This window comes from Ctenopharyngodon idella, chromosome 16 (genome assembly GCF_019924925.1).
Source record: "Ctenopharyngodon idella isolate HZGC_01 chromosome 16, HZGC01, whole genome shotgun sequence".
NCBI lineage: Eukaryota > Metazoa > Chordata > Actinopteri > Cypriniformes > Xenocyprididae > Ctenopharyngodon > Ctenopharyngodon idella.
Window position 1 is genome coordinate 9786350 of NC_067235.1, and position 16850 is coordinate 9803199.

The following is a 16850-nucleotide window of genomic DNA, read 5'->3' on the forward strand; positions in this document are numbered from 1 at the left end:
CATCATAAATTGCTGAAAAATCATTGTTTTAAGCAAAAAATAAGATAATATTTAAGTAATAAAAAAACATATATACCAGTGATAAAATAAACATACATAAAATAAAACTTTAAATAAGTTTAACTCGATATCATTTAGCAAAATGGAGCTAAAAATCATGAATCATTGCTTTATTTAAACAAAAAAGATTATATATATGTATATATGTATGTATATATATATATATATATATATATATATATGTGTATGTATATATATGTATGTATGTATGTATGTGTGTATATATATATATATATATATATATATACATATATATATACACATACATACACACATACATACATACATACATATATATATATATATATATATATATATATATATATATATATATATACACATACATACACACATACATACATACATATATATATATATATACACATACATACACACATACATACATATATATATATGAAATATGGAAAATAATAAAATAAAATAAAATTTAATCTAGCCTTCAGATCAATCATTTTTTAGTATCATTGAGAAACTATTAGACTATAGTTTTTATTAATATTTTAAATCAGTTGTTATGTTAATTATTTTTTATTACTAGTGTTAGTATTTTATTGTCATTTTTACTGGTTGCCTTTTTTAATAATATGTATCTAAAGATTTCAATTATTTTTTACCAATTTTTTTAGTAGCCCATATCGTTAAACTAAATTAAAATTAAATATGTGGCCTTGACAACTATAGCAGAAAAAAAAAAAGTTTTGGTCTTTTTTTTTGGTCTTTCTGTTGTTAACTGAAAGGGGGTCTGCGTTTTTCCGCATGCGCAGATACATAAACTTACAGCAAAAGACGCAAAGATCCATGTACAAAAACAAAAAACAAAATCTCTTCTGTAAAAAAAACAAATAAACAAAAAACACTACAGGATAAATCCTAAATAAGATCTTATAATGTGTCTTCTTGAGCACCAGGTATTCTGCTGCCTATTAAAAAAAATCTATTTTTTTTGGTCACTGAATATATACTATTTTATTAGTCAATACCATGCCAACCCCGCCCCCTCGCAACATAAACCCCGCCCCTCCAGAGTGTTTTCAGGCGGAAGTGCGATCTAGGCTTCTTTAGTATGGACGCGTTCTCTTGATGGTCACGCGCTGTAGATTTGCCGTACGCGCGAGCGTCATTCCCAATGAAAATGAATGCGGATTGAAGCGGCACGCGGGGAGAGCGTTTGTTTTGCGCTGTAAACGCGAGACGAATATGGGAAGTTGAAACCTCAGGAACGAGTGGAAACGAAACGTTGAATGGTTACTTTATTCCCCTCGTCAAACTGTTACTGTAAGCGGACTGAGAGAAGTTAAAGGGGCTTTTTCAGCCTCATCACAGTAACAGGATCTTGAGGGGCGCTGCGTGCTGCTAACGAGCTACATGGGACATACTTTGAATTATTTAATTGCGGCTCGCGCAAGCGCGAATTGAGAATAATGACGCGCAGATGGTAGACTAAAGCGCGTTCATGGAAAACGGACATATTTGTGTTTGGAACGGAAAAAACTGACACTGTATCGAGCCTGTTTGGCCCCTCTCGTCATGCGGCGGTGGGGGAGGATCGGAGCAGGGACCTCGCAGCGGATTTCATGTTTCGCAACAATGTTAATGCCCCACAACGAGGGATTATAAGGCCTCAAAATGACACTTGCTTTCCAAATGGTTAAAGTGCACTCGAGAAGTTGCGTATAGAGTTTGTTCTGCGAATTAATATCGGTGACAACAAAACCAGAGAGCTCAATTCAATCTAAACTTATTAAACGGGAATGCAAATATCAAGTGTCGTTGAATGTAGCGCACAGTACAGCATGTCCAGTCTATGATCTGCATTACTTGCTTGAATTGATCAGGGAACCATTTCGGCAGCCTTCGTGTGTCTTAACCCGTCTTTATGTGTGAAGTTATTCTTTGGTCCTCTGCGCAAATGGCGTCTTTCCCAGACTCCGACCTGCAAACATGTCCGCTGTGCAAGGAGCTGTGCGGCTGCTCTGCTCCGATCTCCTCCAATTCATCTACCTCCTCCTCGTCCTCCCAGACCTCCAACTCATCTACCTCATCCACCAGGAGACTGCACGTCCTGCCCTGTCTGCACGCCTTCTGCAGGCAGTGCCTGGAGGGCCACCGGAGCCCCGGTGACCCTCTGAAGCTCAGATGCCCCACATGCGACCAAAAAGTGTCTTTGTCGGAATCAGGCGTGGACTCGCTGCCCTCCTCCAACTTTCTCTTCAGCAACCTGCTGGATGTGGTGGTCTCTGCTGAGGAACAGGGCAAGAACGGTCGGTCTTCATCGGTGGTCCATCACGGTGGTCTTCTGAGACCCCAGCAGCTCTCAGACCCTCAGTGCAGCTCGTGTGACGAGGGCAACCCCGCTACCTCCCACTGCCTGGACTGCCAGGAGTACCTGTGCGACAACTGCGTGCGGGCCCACCAGAGGGTCCGACTCACCAAAGACCACTTCATCGAAGGGCTGCTGGAGAGCTTTCACCTGGCCAACCGCACCAACAACTCCAACACCCCGGTCAACATCTCCCAGTCCTTCCATAACAGCTTCTCCATGCTGAATGTTTTCCAGGAGAGGATGGAATTCTGCCAGCAACATGATAACGCGGTGAGTTTGATCTGCATTGATTCTTTATAAGTGTTGGACTAAGAACCATCACTGATGTTTACACACATTCACTGCAACTGTAGTAAGTTCTTTGGATAAAATGCTAATCTGCTAAATTAATAAAAGTCAAAACTACAAAAAAGGTTGTCATTGATACACAGCTTTGTGGTCAAGGATTTATTCAAGATTTAGGGGACCATATGTAATAATTTTAAGTGAACCATTAAAAAAAAAAACTATGTTGGTTGACCACTAATCTGGGGGATATGTCATCTAAAATTTCTTTGGTAGTTACAAGCCTGATTTGTGGAGCTTGATGCTAAAATTTCATGCTGAAAATAGAGATTATATAGATCAGCCAAATTTTAACATTTTCTAAGCATGTTATCGTTTTCCAGTATGCAGAAATTAGTTGAATTTAAATCAGCTTTAAGTTATATATATATTATATATGTTATATATATTTTTAATATATATATATATATATATATTAAAAATATATTAAAATATATTATTTTTGGGTGTAATCTCAGCTTTTTTTCTATATGTAATGAGATTACAATAATAAAAACAATCATTATGAATTCAAATTATTTAAAAGATTAATTTATGATGTTACATTTATTTATGCAGTTATTTTCTGAGCTAAAGGGTCTCAAATGTATGTCTTGGGTTGTTTTGGGTGTTTAGCATAAAATGTGTATTTCTAACTTGACTGATTAGCTGTAAGTTACTTATAATTAACTTTATTTATGCAAACCACGAGTCCACAATTGTGAATATCACTTCAAAAACTGATCATCTCCACTTATGTATCAATTCAAATGGTTCATATCTGTTTTAAAAAATTGCTTGTTATTTCAAGAATTCCCGACCATGCATCTGCTTGAGGGTTTTAAATAACAGGCCCTTTTCATGTCTGTCTTAGACTTTCAGAGTTTGATCTCCCTGTCATGATGCTTTCTAGAAGTCACAGCACTATATATTTCTTACCAGTGTTATGGATTCCAAAGCTATATGGAGAGCAGCTGAGTATAGTATAGCTTCAGGCGTCCACATGTTTTCTAGATTGATGTGAGAGCTCTCACTGCTGTTTCATAGGTGTTTTTATTCTCCTGTCTTTATCTGGGACATGCTGTTCTCTGTTAGAGCAGTGTTGTTGCCCAGTGCAGCATGAACGTCACAGGCATATATAAATTCTCACTGTGTTTTTACCTGTGGCCTTTGCACTGTACTTCACACAGGCATAGAGAAGCCTGATTGTTTAGCTAGTAGAGTTCTAGTGTTGTCAACAATAATTCAATGAGAAAATACTCATTTGAATTCAGAAATAATTTAAAATAGGTTTTCCACAGGTGTTTAGTTAATATTCTTTAATACAGGCGTTTTCAGTGAAGGTGTTTAGTGATAGCATGCATATATAATTTAACAATGTTTTTATATATAATTTTTCTGTAATAAAACATAATCATGAATTTAAATGATTAATTTAAATGAGTAATACGCTTTTATATTTATTAATGCAAAGTTATTTTCTGATCTAAATGGTCTCAAATGATAGATCATTCTCTTTTGTTTGTCTGTAAAATAAGCCTACAAAAATTTGTCACACATTTCTATATTTTCTCCATGTGGGCATGTTAATGTCTGTATGCTAGTGGCATCAGCTGTGAGCGCTCATCCTGTTTACCTCACATATAGTCCACAATGCACTGCACTGGACCAGCCAGAAACACACCACTCCGTCCATCAGCCTTCATATCCGCATCCGCACAGCAGGACTCTGGTTTCGCTGAGCCCTTATGTTTTTCACAGCCACTGTCGTAAACAGCATGGCTTATGCATGTTCCTCTGACATTATGAACAAATTAACTGTGATTTAGTGCCTAACTTATGATTAATAACATGACATAATTTAGTGGCATATCTGTAGCCTACTGAGCATGAAGTGATGTTGCTGGACAAGGCCATATTTTCCAGCAATATTTTCTCCCTAAATTATTAAATTGCAAAATTGGGATTTAGCTATAGATTTATGCGTCATGTTGTTGGCTTCATAGATGCATATGTGCTGTGTTTATGAAAGAGGAATTAATAAGTGTGTGTGTTTGTGTGTATAGTGAATAAATATGAAATTATTTCTATAGAGAGTGGAGTTAAACCTTCAGTAAGGGGGAAACGGGAAGCTCCTGCTCTGAGGCTGTGACTGTGGAATGCTATGACATCAGTTCCCAGTAGCCACCTGGGAGACCAGTGGGATTCTTAATCATTGTCTACATCTCTGTCTGGTTGGTTTGGTTGTATGAACTGACCTGGCCATTAGATGCTTTTTACATTCCTGTGTGTGTGTGTGTGTGTGTGTGTGTGTTAGAGGTGAAGAAATCCTCCTGGTGAAAGGTCAAACAGTAGTGTGTGTAAGCGCATGGGGCTGGTGAGTAACAACCAACACCATCCTCCTCCTAAAGCGATTTAGGTTTTACATTAAACAGCGCTTTCAGCCATAATGACATCTGCTCCTTTACTTAGACCCATTTAAACAATGAAATAAGAAGGCTTATTATTTTTGAATCGCAAGTCTGCAGATGTGAAACATTTTGCGCTCATAAACCTGAATATACTGAAACCTGACCTAAAATCCTCATGTTCTCCTCTTTAATTAATTGAAGGACTAATGGTGTCCATCTCTTTGTTTGAAAGTAATTGCCTTTGCATTATTCATGCACTGTCCACAGTTTGCACTATCGACTCCTTTTGTTGCGTAAAAGACTGGTCTATTAGGATGCATTTACACTGCAAGCCTAATGCCCTGATGCAATATTTTTCACGTCTTTTCTTCTTTGTTTACATTCACTTAAGACATAAATGACTGTTTACATCAACAAGGTCTAATATATCTGGAGAAAGCTGTCAGCATATCCCATTCATCTCAATCAGATAAAAACTAAGTAGCAAAAATGAACAAAATACGTAAATTGTAAGAACATATTTTTAATTTTTGTATTTTGTTGATATTATTTTTCATTGAAAACTATGACTCAATAATTAAATGCCAGTTACAGTTCTTTTCAGGGTTTAGATTAACTTTTTCACCCACCAGCCATAAATTACTGGCTATACAGAACTTCAACTAGCCAAAACAAGAATATTAGAAGTAAACCATCAAAATTGCTGCTTAGATTTAAATATTTGTATTATTAAATCTGAATGATTGAAAGACTTTCAATTTTTCAACAGTCAATCGTTATTTGCGGATACCATGTAAAATGAAATGGTTATAAAAACTATTTCTTGTGGCTTCTCTTATAAAAACATTTATTTCATTGTAATTTCTGAATATAGCTCACTCAAGAGTGAATGTTTAGTGGCACACACATTGGTGGATAGACTGTCATTTCATAAAGTGATCAGCTGTTTCCTCAAAGTCAGCGTACAGAATTCAGCGTATTGGAGCCTCTTCTCATTGACATCCATTTAAAAAAAAAAAAAACCTTGTCTCATAGGGATCTAGTCGCACATCGGACAAGAAGCATCGCACCACTCCTCTGACATTGTATAGGTTCTGAACATGAGATCTCATTTAAGGTGGCCATCTAAAATCTACTCACTATTATACAGGCAAAAGTTCACTTCAAGAATGAACAAAGTGAGTTGGATTTTAGGTGTTTAGGTGAGAAAAACAACAAAGAGAAAGTGTGATCTTATCTGTATTATTTTTCATAGAAAGCGTAGACTATTCATTCCACAAAAAACACTTATTACTGAAAAACGCACTATACACAATCTGTTAGCCTAGGATGAAGTCAGTATGTCAGTAAGTCAAATTGTTGTTAATGTAAATCATTGGAAAGCTATGTGAGTGGAGGGGTTTTGAACACCGTCCAGAGTTGTACTTAGGTGTCACCGATAGATCTTGAGTGGTGCCGCTGGTGTGAAAGCATTTGAAAGAAGTCGCTTGTCATTTGGGTAATGAAACTTTATTTTTGTGTGAACTGGGTGCTGAAGTACTGATGCTTTTTGTTTGACATTTTCGTGGTGTCATAATGAAAATTGAGGCTTGAAGAATTGAATTCAGTTGAGCATGACATGCTAACTTTAAATCATAGGATGTTCGGAATAGTACTTAGTCTGTGCCATATGTTGACTGCCTGCTCTTTGTTAGTGGTGAAGCATGGGAAAGCATAATATCTAAAAGCTTGTTGTCTTCTTTTGCTTAAGGCTGTAGGTTAGGGGTCATCCCAAACAGCCAAAATGGATTCTATGTGGGATTACTTGGGTCAATGAAGTACCATAGAGACCAACCCCTTCCCTGCTCTCTTATGTGAACTATCCATCATTTTTGTGACATGAATGCAGATTCCTTTGCCTTTAGTTTAGTTCCCAACACTGAGTTACTGGAGCTAAGGATGGAAGGATTGATTGGCTGGGCATCATCCATGTTTCCACAATATGTGATCTTTTGGCCCATGCTGAGAGCTGATTGATGAGGAAATATAAAAAAAAAAAAAAAAAAAAAAAAATTTTTATATATATATATATATATATATATATATATATATATATATATATATATATATATATATATATATATATATATATATATATATATAAAAACCTGTGTAAAACTAACTTGACTCTTGAGCTGAGCAACACACTTCAACATTTTTCTTTGCTGCTATTTGCTATACACTACTGTTCAAGTGTTTGAGGTCAGTAAGATTTTTTTTATTAATACTTTTATTCAGCAAGAATGCATTAAATTGATCATAATTGACAGTAAAGTTTCTGTAAAGTGACAGTACAAATTTCTGTTTCCTTTCTATTCATAAAGGAAATGTGTTTAATGGTTTAAGCAGCACAATTGTTTTTAAAGTGGATGGTAAAAAAATATTTTTTTGGCAATGGAAAAATGACCAATTTATCAGTTTTTACAAAATTATGACAGTCTCTCAGCTGTAAATTTGACCAAATTAAACTGTGATCCAGAAAGGACCATAAGTAACCCATCAATGTTTTGTTGCACTGATGTAGAACACATTGAGTGTTTAATTCCTGTCTCAGGAACATTACCTTGTGACTCTTTGTTTTAACCATTTTCAGTTGAACTCATCTCAGTGCTTGGCTATGGAATCTGGTGGTCCACAACCTGAACTCTCAGGAACCAAGATGCAAGCCATATGCAAGAGAGTCTTTCAGGGGTTAAGAGTTTGGAGAATGGGTTTTTTCTCCTATTGAGGCAACATTTAAGAGGAATGTGAACTTGTCAGCACATTATGCAGTAGATCCCTCACTGATACAATGTCTAGCCATCTATAAGACTTCCTCTAAATATTTCCCCATTTGTAGTCAAAAACACACTAGTCTGTCCAGTTTTATAAAAAGCATCTTTAAGAGAAAGAGCTTCACACATGGTTTTAACATGGTTTACTATGTTCCATCCTCCCCCAAGCCTTTCTTGAAAGCATTTTAAAAGTGTCTGGCCAGAGGCTCTGCCCAGAGCTGTAAAGCAGGATGCAGTGAAAGAGCAACATATGTCTGAACATTTAATGCTGTTAGAGGAAGAAAGACAGATGTAGCCAGTCAGGATGGAGAAAGGGAGTGCACTCAGTAGGACCCACAGTGGAAACTTTTAGTAATTCCACCAGTCAAAACACTCCACAGCAAATTTTACCAGACGTCCCACTTCTCTGTCTAGACTTCAGTTGTTTTATTTCGAGGCTCAAACAGCAAGATTTTTATTAAGAGTTATGTTGCAGGCCATTTGTCACATTGAGACAACAAACAGACCTTTTGGTGTCATGGCCAGTCCATCCATTGGGCAGCAGATGAATTTTATGAGCCTGAGGTGATATTAGCCTGTATGTGAGCTCACTGAATTTACTGCTTCATTCGTGGAGATGCTGAAAATGCCATCCTGAAATACAGTAGCGTGTGGCAGTGGACAGTGGTGTATTCCAATGCAAGCAATTCAAGCCCTGTCCAAGTCTGACTTCATCATTACAGCTGTTCACCCTTCACCTCTGACATTTCTACTGGCGTATGTGGAAAGTAGGTCTGCTTTGATATGTGTGTGTGCTTGCATGAGCTTTAGGGGTTAGGCAGTTAGGCAGAGTTTCTTCTCCCCATTTCTATAGAATACATACAGCAATGCCACATGGAAGCACTTTCATAATTTTATAAAAGAAACCTCTGGCAGCTCATCAAAGAAGCCTGTTATGGTATGCAGACTATTTTTTGAGAGAGTGATGGGTTTAGAGGCTTTTTTTTTTTTTTTTTCTTTGTGGGTACAGAACTAACTTCATATCTAATGGTCAGCATACTGCCATAGGGAGAACATACATTATATATATGTATAAAAACTAGGGCTGTTCAATCAACACATAATTTGATTAGTTATGGGAAAAAATAACGTGTTAAAATTAACGCATTTAACACATTCGTCCCGCCCCAGACCTACATAGTTCATCTTACATTTCATAAAGTTGATTGGTGACGAACATGAAGCAGCGCAACAACTCACTGTGTAATGTAGCCTATAGAATGCAGTTATAATGCCCCTACAATTCAAGATATCAGGGCAAAAATGCCCCTGTATGAGTTTTTGTCTCATATTTATATCATGATATAGTCAAGCAATATCACATGAGTGATGTTTTTGTCGTGAATAGCAGGAGTGCAAATGTGATATTGATTTTACACAAGTTTAAAGAGCATCAGCGTTACATCGACAATGCAAACACATCCACTAGGGCTGGGTAAACAATATCGATTTCTCGATTTTAATCGATTCTCATTTTTACGAACCGATATCGATTCTTAAATCCCAAGAATCGATTAGTCTTGTCTGTTTTCAGTTGATGAATGAACAGAACATTTAGCGCGCCTCCCATCCAATAAATCGCAATAATCTTTGTGCTTTGTTACTTTTGATATGAAGCAAAGTCTCAGACTTCAAATGACATCCATCTTATGAGATTCAAAAAATAAGTACCGTTTTGGCGCCGTTTAATGTGATGTGAGAGATCGCTGTAGCGCCTCAGTTAAAGAGAAGCGGCAGCACGGAGTGCATGTGAACATCCTCTCCTCCGCATTAATACTAGTTACAGCGCGAAATAAACATGACTAAACATCTGAAGGCATGTTAAAATATACAGTACAACTTACCGAAATCCGTATCATGTCTCGTGTAATAGCTCAATCAGTGTTTCAACCTCGGAAAGACGTCAATAAAACAGCTTATAAACAATGTCACGTAATGTCACATTTACCTCAGAAAAACACATTCAGTGACCATAAACTCATTAGTCAGCTAGAAAAATGAAAAATTCTGATAAATATAGCTATGCACCGTTACATGTTCATTATAATGTTCTGCAATATTTAATGCATGATTGAATAAATCAGTTATGACAGCCACGATTTAAATGTGTATATTTAAAAAAAAAACCAAACAAACAAAAAAACCCAAAACAAATTGGAGTAGAGATGATTATGTAATTCTAAACTTTATTATTAAAGGGGTCATGAACTGCGTTGGTTTATTGTTTTATAATGTTTCCTGGGGTGCACTTATAATGTTAGTATGCTTTTTACATCCAAAATTGTCATAATTCATGAATAAAAGGCATTTTTTTCTACCCTGATTTTAGCCTCTGGTTTGAACGCTCCGTTTTAAGGGGCGTGTCTGCTGTGAGACTTCAGTGTAAAACATCTTTGCATATCTAAATATCCAAGTATTACACTCATTTTTAGCGCGTTTTTACTATTACATCTCTAAGGTTAACTAATCTTGAAAAGTGTTGCATTATATTTAGATCGTGGCATGAAAGGTTGCAGAGATGTACATTGTAGCCAATCACAGACAATGTTGAGCGCATGAACGCAGTGATCTCGTCATTGCAACTCAATTTCTGTACACTAACAAATGCTTTCATCTTCACTAACAGTGCAAACGCGATATAACTAAAAGATTCGTTGAATAAAACGGGAGTTTTGCGCGTCAGTCACTGATAAACTCGCTGTTTGACAGCTTCAGCATGCGCTGCTCCAACAATTACAAAGGGGGCTTTCTTTGAGCTTTCTTTATATAATTTGATCACCGTTAAATAACAGATTATTTTCATCCTAAGAGAAACAACGCAATTTGACGTTTAGTCACTGGTCTGATTTACTGACAACACAGACAAAGAACATCTGACGGTACGTGAATCATTACATATCAGATCAGGCATTAGAATTAACGCAGTTACTTACATGTTGTTGCATTACTGTCGAGTCCAGGCACTGCACAATATTTTGTAATCCTCAATGGCATGTTTATTGCTTGGTAGCTCGATCTGGTTTAGCACCACATATGTTACTTATGCGTGATTCGGTGGGCGGGGCTATACAGGCAGGGATGAAGTAGGCGTTGATCTTGTTCTGAAGAGGAGGTGCTTGCTGCCCTTTGACGTCATAAATCCCCACTTTGTAAATCCTGTCATTTTCTGGGTCTGGTGTCAATTAAAGCTTTTATTGGACTAACAAAGTTTTCAGCTCTAAAACTTACAGGATATTCTTATAGTATGATGACGTCTTATATGTCAAAAGCTGAAGGAAAATTTGATTTTTCATGTCATGACCCCTTTAAAAAAAAAACATAATTGAGTGTAATTTAAGTGTTTGTATATAAATAAGTTAATTTTAACCTTCAATATTATAGTATAGTAGCAACTGACTCCCATGTGTAGTTTATAGCATTAGTTGAGAGATTTTTTTTGCTCTAGAAAATTTGCCATGTACTGTGACTGATATACTACATCCAAAACAATCGATATCGTATAGAAATCATAATCTAATCCAATTGCAAGCATGTGAATAGAAATCGAATCGAATCATGAAAATTGTGTCAATACCCAGCCCTAACATCCACACATCAGATCCAGAACAGCACATCAGATCTAAGTCACATACTCATTTAACCAACTATGCTTCTGAACATCAGTTTTAAGTCTAGTGGTATAAGTATGTGAGCAGTGTTCTCAGCCGGAGTTGTGCATGAAAATGCTGTGAGATTGGAAGCATTCCATGTTTTTCCATCACTAAGGGTGTACTCACACTAGGCACGCTTGCCTTGAACTGAGCCTGTGCGCGATTGACCCCCTGCCCCCGCTGGCCTGCACTCACATTGCACTTAATGTTCCGGGCCGGAACACGCTTATGTCATATACAATGCAACTTTTTGTATGGAAGAAAACAAGAAAAACACTTATGCTAAGATGCTGCCTAATAAATTTATAATTTATGCCGCACAGCGATTTTCACTTGCATGTATCAGAGGATTATTACAAAGGCAGCTGACGTTAATGGAGGAATTTGCAGCTTTACTCGCAAACTACAATTCTTGCACTGTAAAACTCAATTTCAGAATACTCAAAACATTTGAAGAAACTTATTACCTCAAAATAAAGTAAACTAACTCATTATTATTATTATTATTATTATTATTATTATTTTTTTTTTTTTTTAAGTTGGTAGAACTTAAAATTTTTGTGACAAGTGGGGCAGGGCCAAGAGCCGTGGAAGAGAAGGGCCAGTGTGGTGCCCAGGTGTCTCTCATTAACAATCACGTCACCAGCATCCCTTCGCTCTCACAGTTCTCAGCCTCACCCCACTCATCATAATGTTAATTACATACAGTTTATTTACATAAACCTCACATTCAGATCTTGGTTAAATGTTAGATAGCAAATGACACATACTATTATAACTATCAAAGAGACTGTCATTTTATACTTGCATGTATATAATCAAACAACATACAGTATATGTGGTCTTAAAAGTTTTGGAGCCTATCCTCAACCTAACCACAGGCTCTACTCTTCACCACAATGGTAACCCTACAAAACTAACAGAACAGAACCCCCTGTAAATCCCAACACAACATTAAACACTAACTTGTGTCTCCGTATGTTAATCTTGTGCAAAAACACACAAAATAACACTTATTTTCAACATATATTTTCCTTTATACAGTATATCGCAAAGCATGTTGGGAATTAGAAATCTGCTACAACTCAATCATATTAAGTTCAGCTTACTACAATCAAATTTTGAGTTCACACAACTTTTTTTTCTATTAAGTACAATGAACTTTCATTATTATTTGAGTGAAACAAACTCATTTCATTTAATTTCACTGTTCGATTTTACAGTGTGTTCATCAGTAAGGTGAGAACCAGACCTGGTATAAACCCAAATACTCAAATTAATTGAAAAGTGTACTATCCAAGTAGTAATAAAGATGTTTGCTATCGTAATAATGACAGTAACACACACAAAAGTAGTAGCTGTTTCGTTCTCTGGCATGGTTAGTGCTCACACTACATGCGTACCAGGCCCGAGCCCAACTGAACTGTGCTCTGGCCCACCTCCTCCAAGCGGGCCAGGGACGGTTAAGCAAACCGCGCCCGGGCATGGTACGGAGCAATCACACTAATCAAATGAACCAGGCTTTAGTGGTCAAACGTGCTCTGGCACGGTTCAGATCGCCTAGTGTGAGTACACCCTAAGAACCCATGTATGTACCCACCCCCAGTCTTTTAGCAACCATGAAAGGATCGGTAAGCTTTCTATGTTCCTTAGGAACATGCAAGGGGTTCTGCACCCTCACTTTATCCCCCTCCTGAAAACAAGGACTGCGAGCACCCCTCTTGGCATCGGTGAACTTTTTAATTTTGTGTTGCAGCCACGTAATCATTGGGGCGAAGTGTCATGTCATTTGGCAGATGCACAGGAGCAGATGGCAAAATATACCTCCTTGCCTGCCATAGAGGAGCTGAAAGGGTGAAGTACCAGTTGCAGCATGTGGAGTGGCAGTGTTGCCAACTGCTTTCAATTGAAAGTAGCTAAAACTAGTAGCTAAATGTCACTAGATGACATCATAATGGCAAATTCATTGATCTATATAAATATGAATATAGATCAGTGGGCAAAATAAGAATCTAGATAAGGTTTGTCCAAGAAGTTGCTAGATTTGTCTCTAAACTTTTGAAAAAAGTCAAAAAAAGGCACGGGGATATCACTGAATCTAGTGACAAAATCGCTAAATTGGCAACACTGTGGAATGGCACGGTACACCTGCAAGATATCAGTTACCACAGGTTTCCATGGCTGATGTTGCTAGATGGCCATTTGGACAGTGTGTTTGAGCACACGGTTGAACCTCTCTATAGCACCATTAGCTGCCGGTTAGTAGAGGAACAATGGTGATGAATATTCCTTCCAAAAAAGCAGCGAAAGCAGCTGACGTAAACACCATTATCAGTAACAATACTCAATGGAGTTCCATGCCGGCTGAAGACTGATGAAAGAAACGAAACCACAGAATCCGTAGTGACAGTGTGAGTAAAGACCTCAGGCCATTTGCTGTAATATTCAGTTAATGTTACAGCAAACCTGCAGTCGGATGCTGCAGTGTCAAATGGCCCGACTATATCCTCAGCCGCTTTCTGCCATGGTCCATCTGGCAGCAACACCGGCTGGAGAGGAGCAGGATGTGACTTGACAGTTTTGTCACTGAGCTGACAAACGTGACCGGAACGGACAGCATCATGAACCTAAGACATCCTCAAAACCAGTTCAAACACAATACACGCCTTTTATACAGACTGTCTGTTCGTATGCATTCTTAGTGAATGAGACCCACTATTCAGATCAGTTTTGTTTTGGAGATCAGCTTCTAGCAAAGTTATTTGCAGTTTAATGCTTTCACTCTTAAAACCTAAACAAGTAGAAAGGCCAACATCAACGAAGGATTGAGGCCTGTCACTCAAAGATGATCTCATTGATATAATCCAATTGCAATTCCATTGTAGCGCAACCACTATTCCTGATACTATGCTTCCATTATTTAGTTTATATGTGAGGTTACGTGTTAGCTAAGCTTAACTGTTGACCCAGTCAAAGCTAATATCATATACTGTTGTACCAGCCTCTCTTAGTTGGGCAATTAAAAGTGCAAAGGAAATAAATCTCTTCATTTAGTGAAACCAGACCAAACCTCAGCCACCTGCACGGTATGTCTGTACAAACTCATTCACGCTTCACTAAAACACTCGCACACGTGCACTCCGGAATCCAATGTGCCAGAGGCCCAGCTGATTTTGTTTTTGCCCCTCTTGAGCAGCCAATAAGGTCATTTAAATGGGCAGACACCTCCCACAGCGGGAAGAAGGGTGGAGGGCCATGTGGTTCTGTGTGGAGAGAGAGGATTTTGTCCATGTGTGTTTTGGGAAGAGAGAGAACCTCAAAGGGGATGTGTGACTTCCCAGAAAAAAAGATTAGGAAGCAGAGGGCAGTTTAAGTTTGCCTGACTGTTACTTCATAGTGGTTAAATTAGTGTGGTCCTCTGTGGTCTTTAAACAAAGCTTTGCCCTTTACCCTTGACTTTAAACCTTCCAACGCCTGTCATTCTAGATTTAATGTTTCTGTAGATAATTAAAATAAAAATATTTAGATGGGAAACGTGGTTATAATTTGAAATCTTGAAATTGATATTTTCACATGCATCTGCTTTTACTTTTTAGTATCTTTTGGTATGATGGGAGCTGTTCTGTCAAACAGGTCCACCATGGGTAAACATCCCTCTAGTCCAGCTGGACTTTGTAATGGTGAAGAACTAAGGAAAGTTTGATTTAGTTGCTTGCAGACCTTTTTGCAACCGAATAACTGTCTGTCATGAGGGTGTAAATCACTTTAAGATGTTACTTGGACCATGATCTGATACATAGTGTTTTTATTTTGTGAAACATCAAGTATTGAGATACACCCCAATAAATGTCTTTTATTATACTGCATAATGTGGCATCACTTTATTAAAAAAAAAAAAAAAAAATCAGACTCGTTTTCTGTAATGCCATAAAGCTAAAGTGAACCCACATGTGTCTCAATGTGGACAAGGCATTGCGAATCTGTTCAGATCGCCTTTGGGATCTTCATGCATTTTGCAACTGTTTCTTTTTGTAATTTCTAAGGTGTGCATCATGATTACTATTGCTCATATGTACAGTTAGGGATTTGAACAAACACATAATCATAAGTATTAGTCTTCAGCACTAGTGTTAATTTTGTCTTAGTTTTGTGTCAAATACCTTTCAGGTATCTTTTAGTGTTTATTATATTTAGTCAGCCTTGTCCTGTTTTTGTTTAGTCAAGTTTTTTGACTAAATGTCTGAGCATTTTAGTCTAGTTTCAGTCGATGAAAACTTTTGTCATGTTGCATAATGGTTAAATTGATAATCAAGATTATTTTGCTCAATTATAACCACAACTATTGTTGTCATTTGAGAGATTTATTTTTACATTTCATCAGAATTATTGCACTTTCACCTATGAACACAAATCAAGAGAACGTCAACTCATGTGCATGGTTTAATTTACTTCATCTAGTTTCCTGAATTATTATCGGCTATTTATAATATTAATTAAGAGACTCTACATTATGACAACTGGTTAAACTGGTTAAACTTCTCTTAAATTAAAACTGTGAAATTCTTAATAGTAATTCCAATAATTCCAAAGTACATTAATGTTTTCCTATTAAAACAACAGCAAAAACAGACTTTTTGTCTCAGAGAGGTTGCGTAAGTGCATTTATTCAGCAACCGCAATCGCAGACAATATAGTAGAGATCTATGTTTGGATTTATTACAGTTAATCACAGGTTTGGTTCCAGATTTAGTCACGGCAAACGGCACAAGCGGCTTGTTACAGAACATGCAGACTGACTGAATGATATTTTCATTTAAGCAGAATATCTCAAATGGAGATTGCTAAACTCCAGTTTACTTGTTTGTGTTTTCGGATCATCGGCGGAGCTTCCACATTGTAGAGAGAGCGTGAACGCATTGTTACCAGATTGCAAAGTTTAAGTAAAACACCGGGCAGAAAATGTATCTTTTTAAGAGAGAAGCTCTGATTGGGGGATTTAAACTCTTGACATCTGGCAACCCCAGTGATGAAAGCTCGTAGAGGCTCTGTATTGCTGTCATATATATATATATATATATATATATATATATATATATATATATAATGGAAAGAACATTTTTCATCAAAGATTTTAACGAAATTAACACTATTCAGTAGGGCTGTGTATCACTAACAAAAAGCAAAAAAAGCAAAAACTGTAACAATTTAA

General features: G+C 37.1%; 1 protein-coding gene across 1 annotated transcript in view; it reads left to right on the forward strand.

Moving 5' to 3' along the window:
- Positions 1 to 594: 594 nt before the first annotated feature.
- Positions 595 to 16850, forward strand: part of trim71 (tripartite motif containing 71, E3 ubiquitin protein ligase) — a 37312-nt gene continuing 21056 nt past the window's right edge. Inside the window, exon 1 of the mRNA XM_051865697.1 lies at positions 595 to 2674. Within this exon, the coding sequence (XP_051721657.1) occupies positions 1958 to 2674 (717 nt within the window). The 5' untranslated portion in view covers positions 595 to 1957. The remainder of the gene's footprint in view (positions 2675 to 16850) is intronic.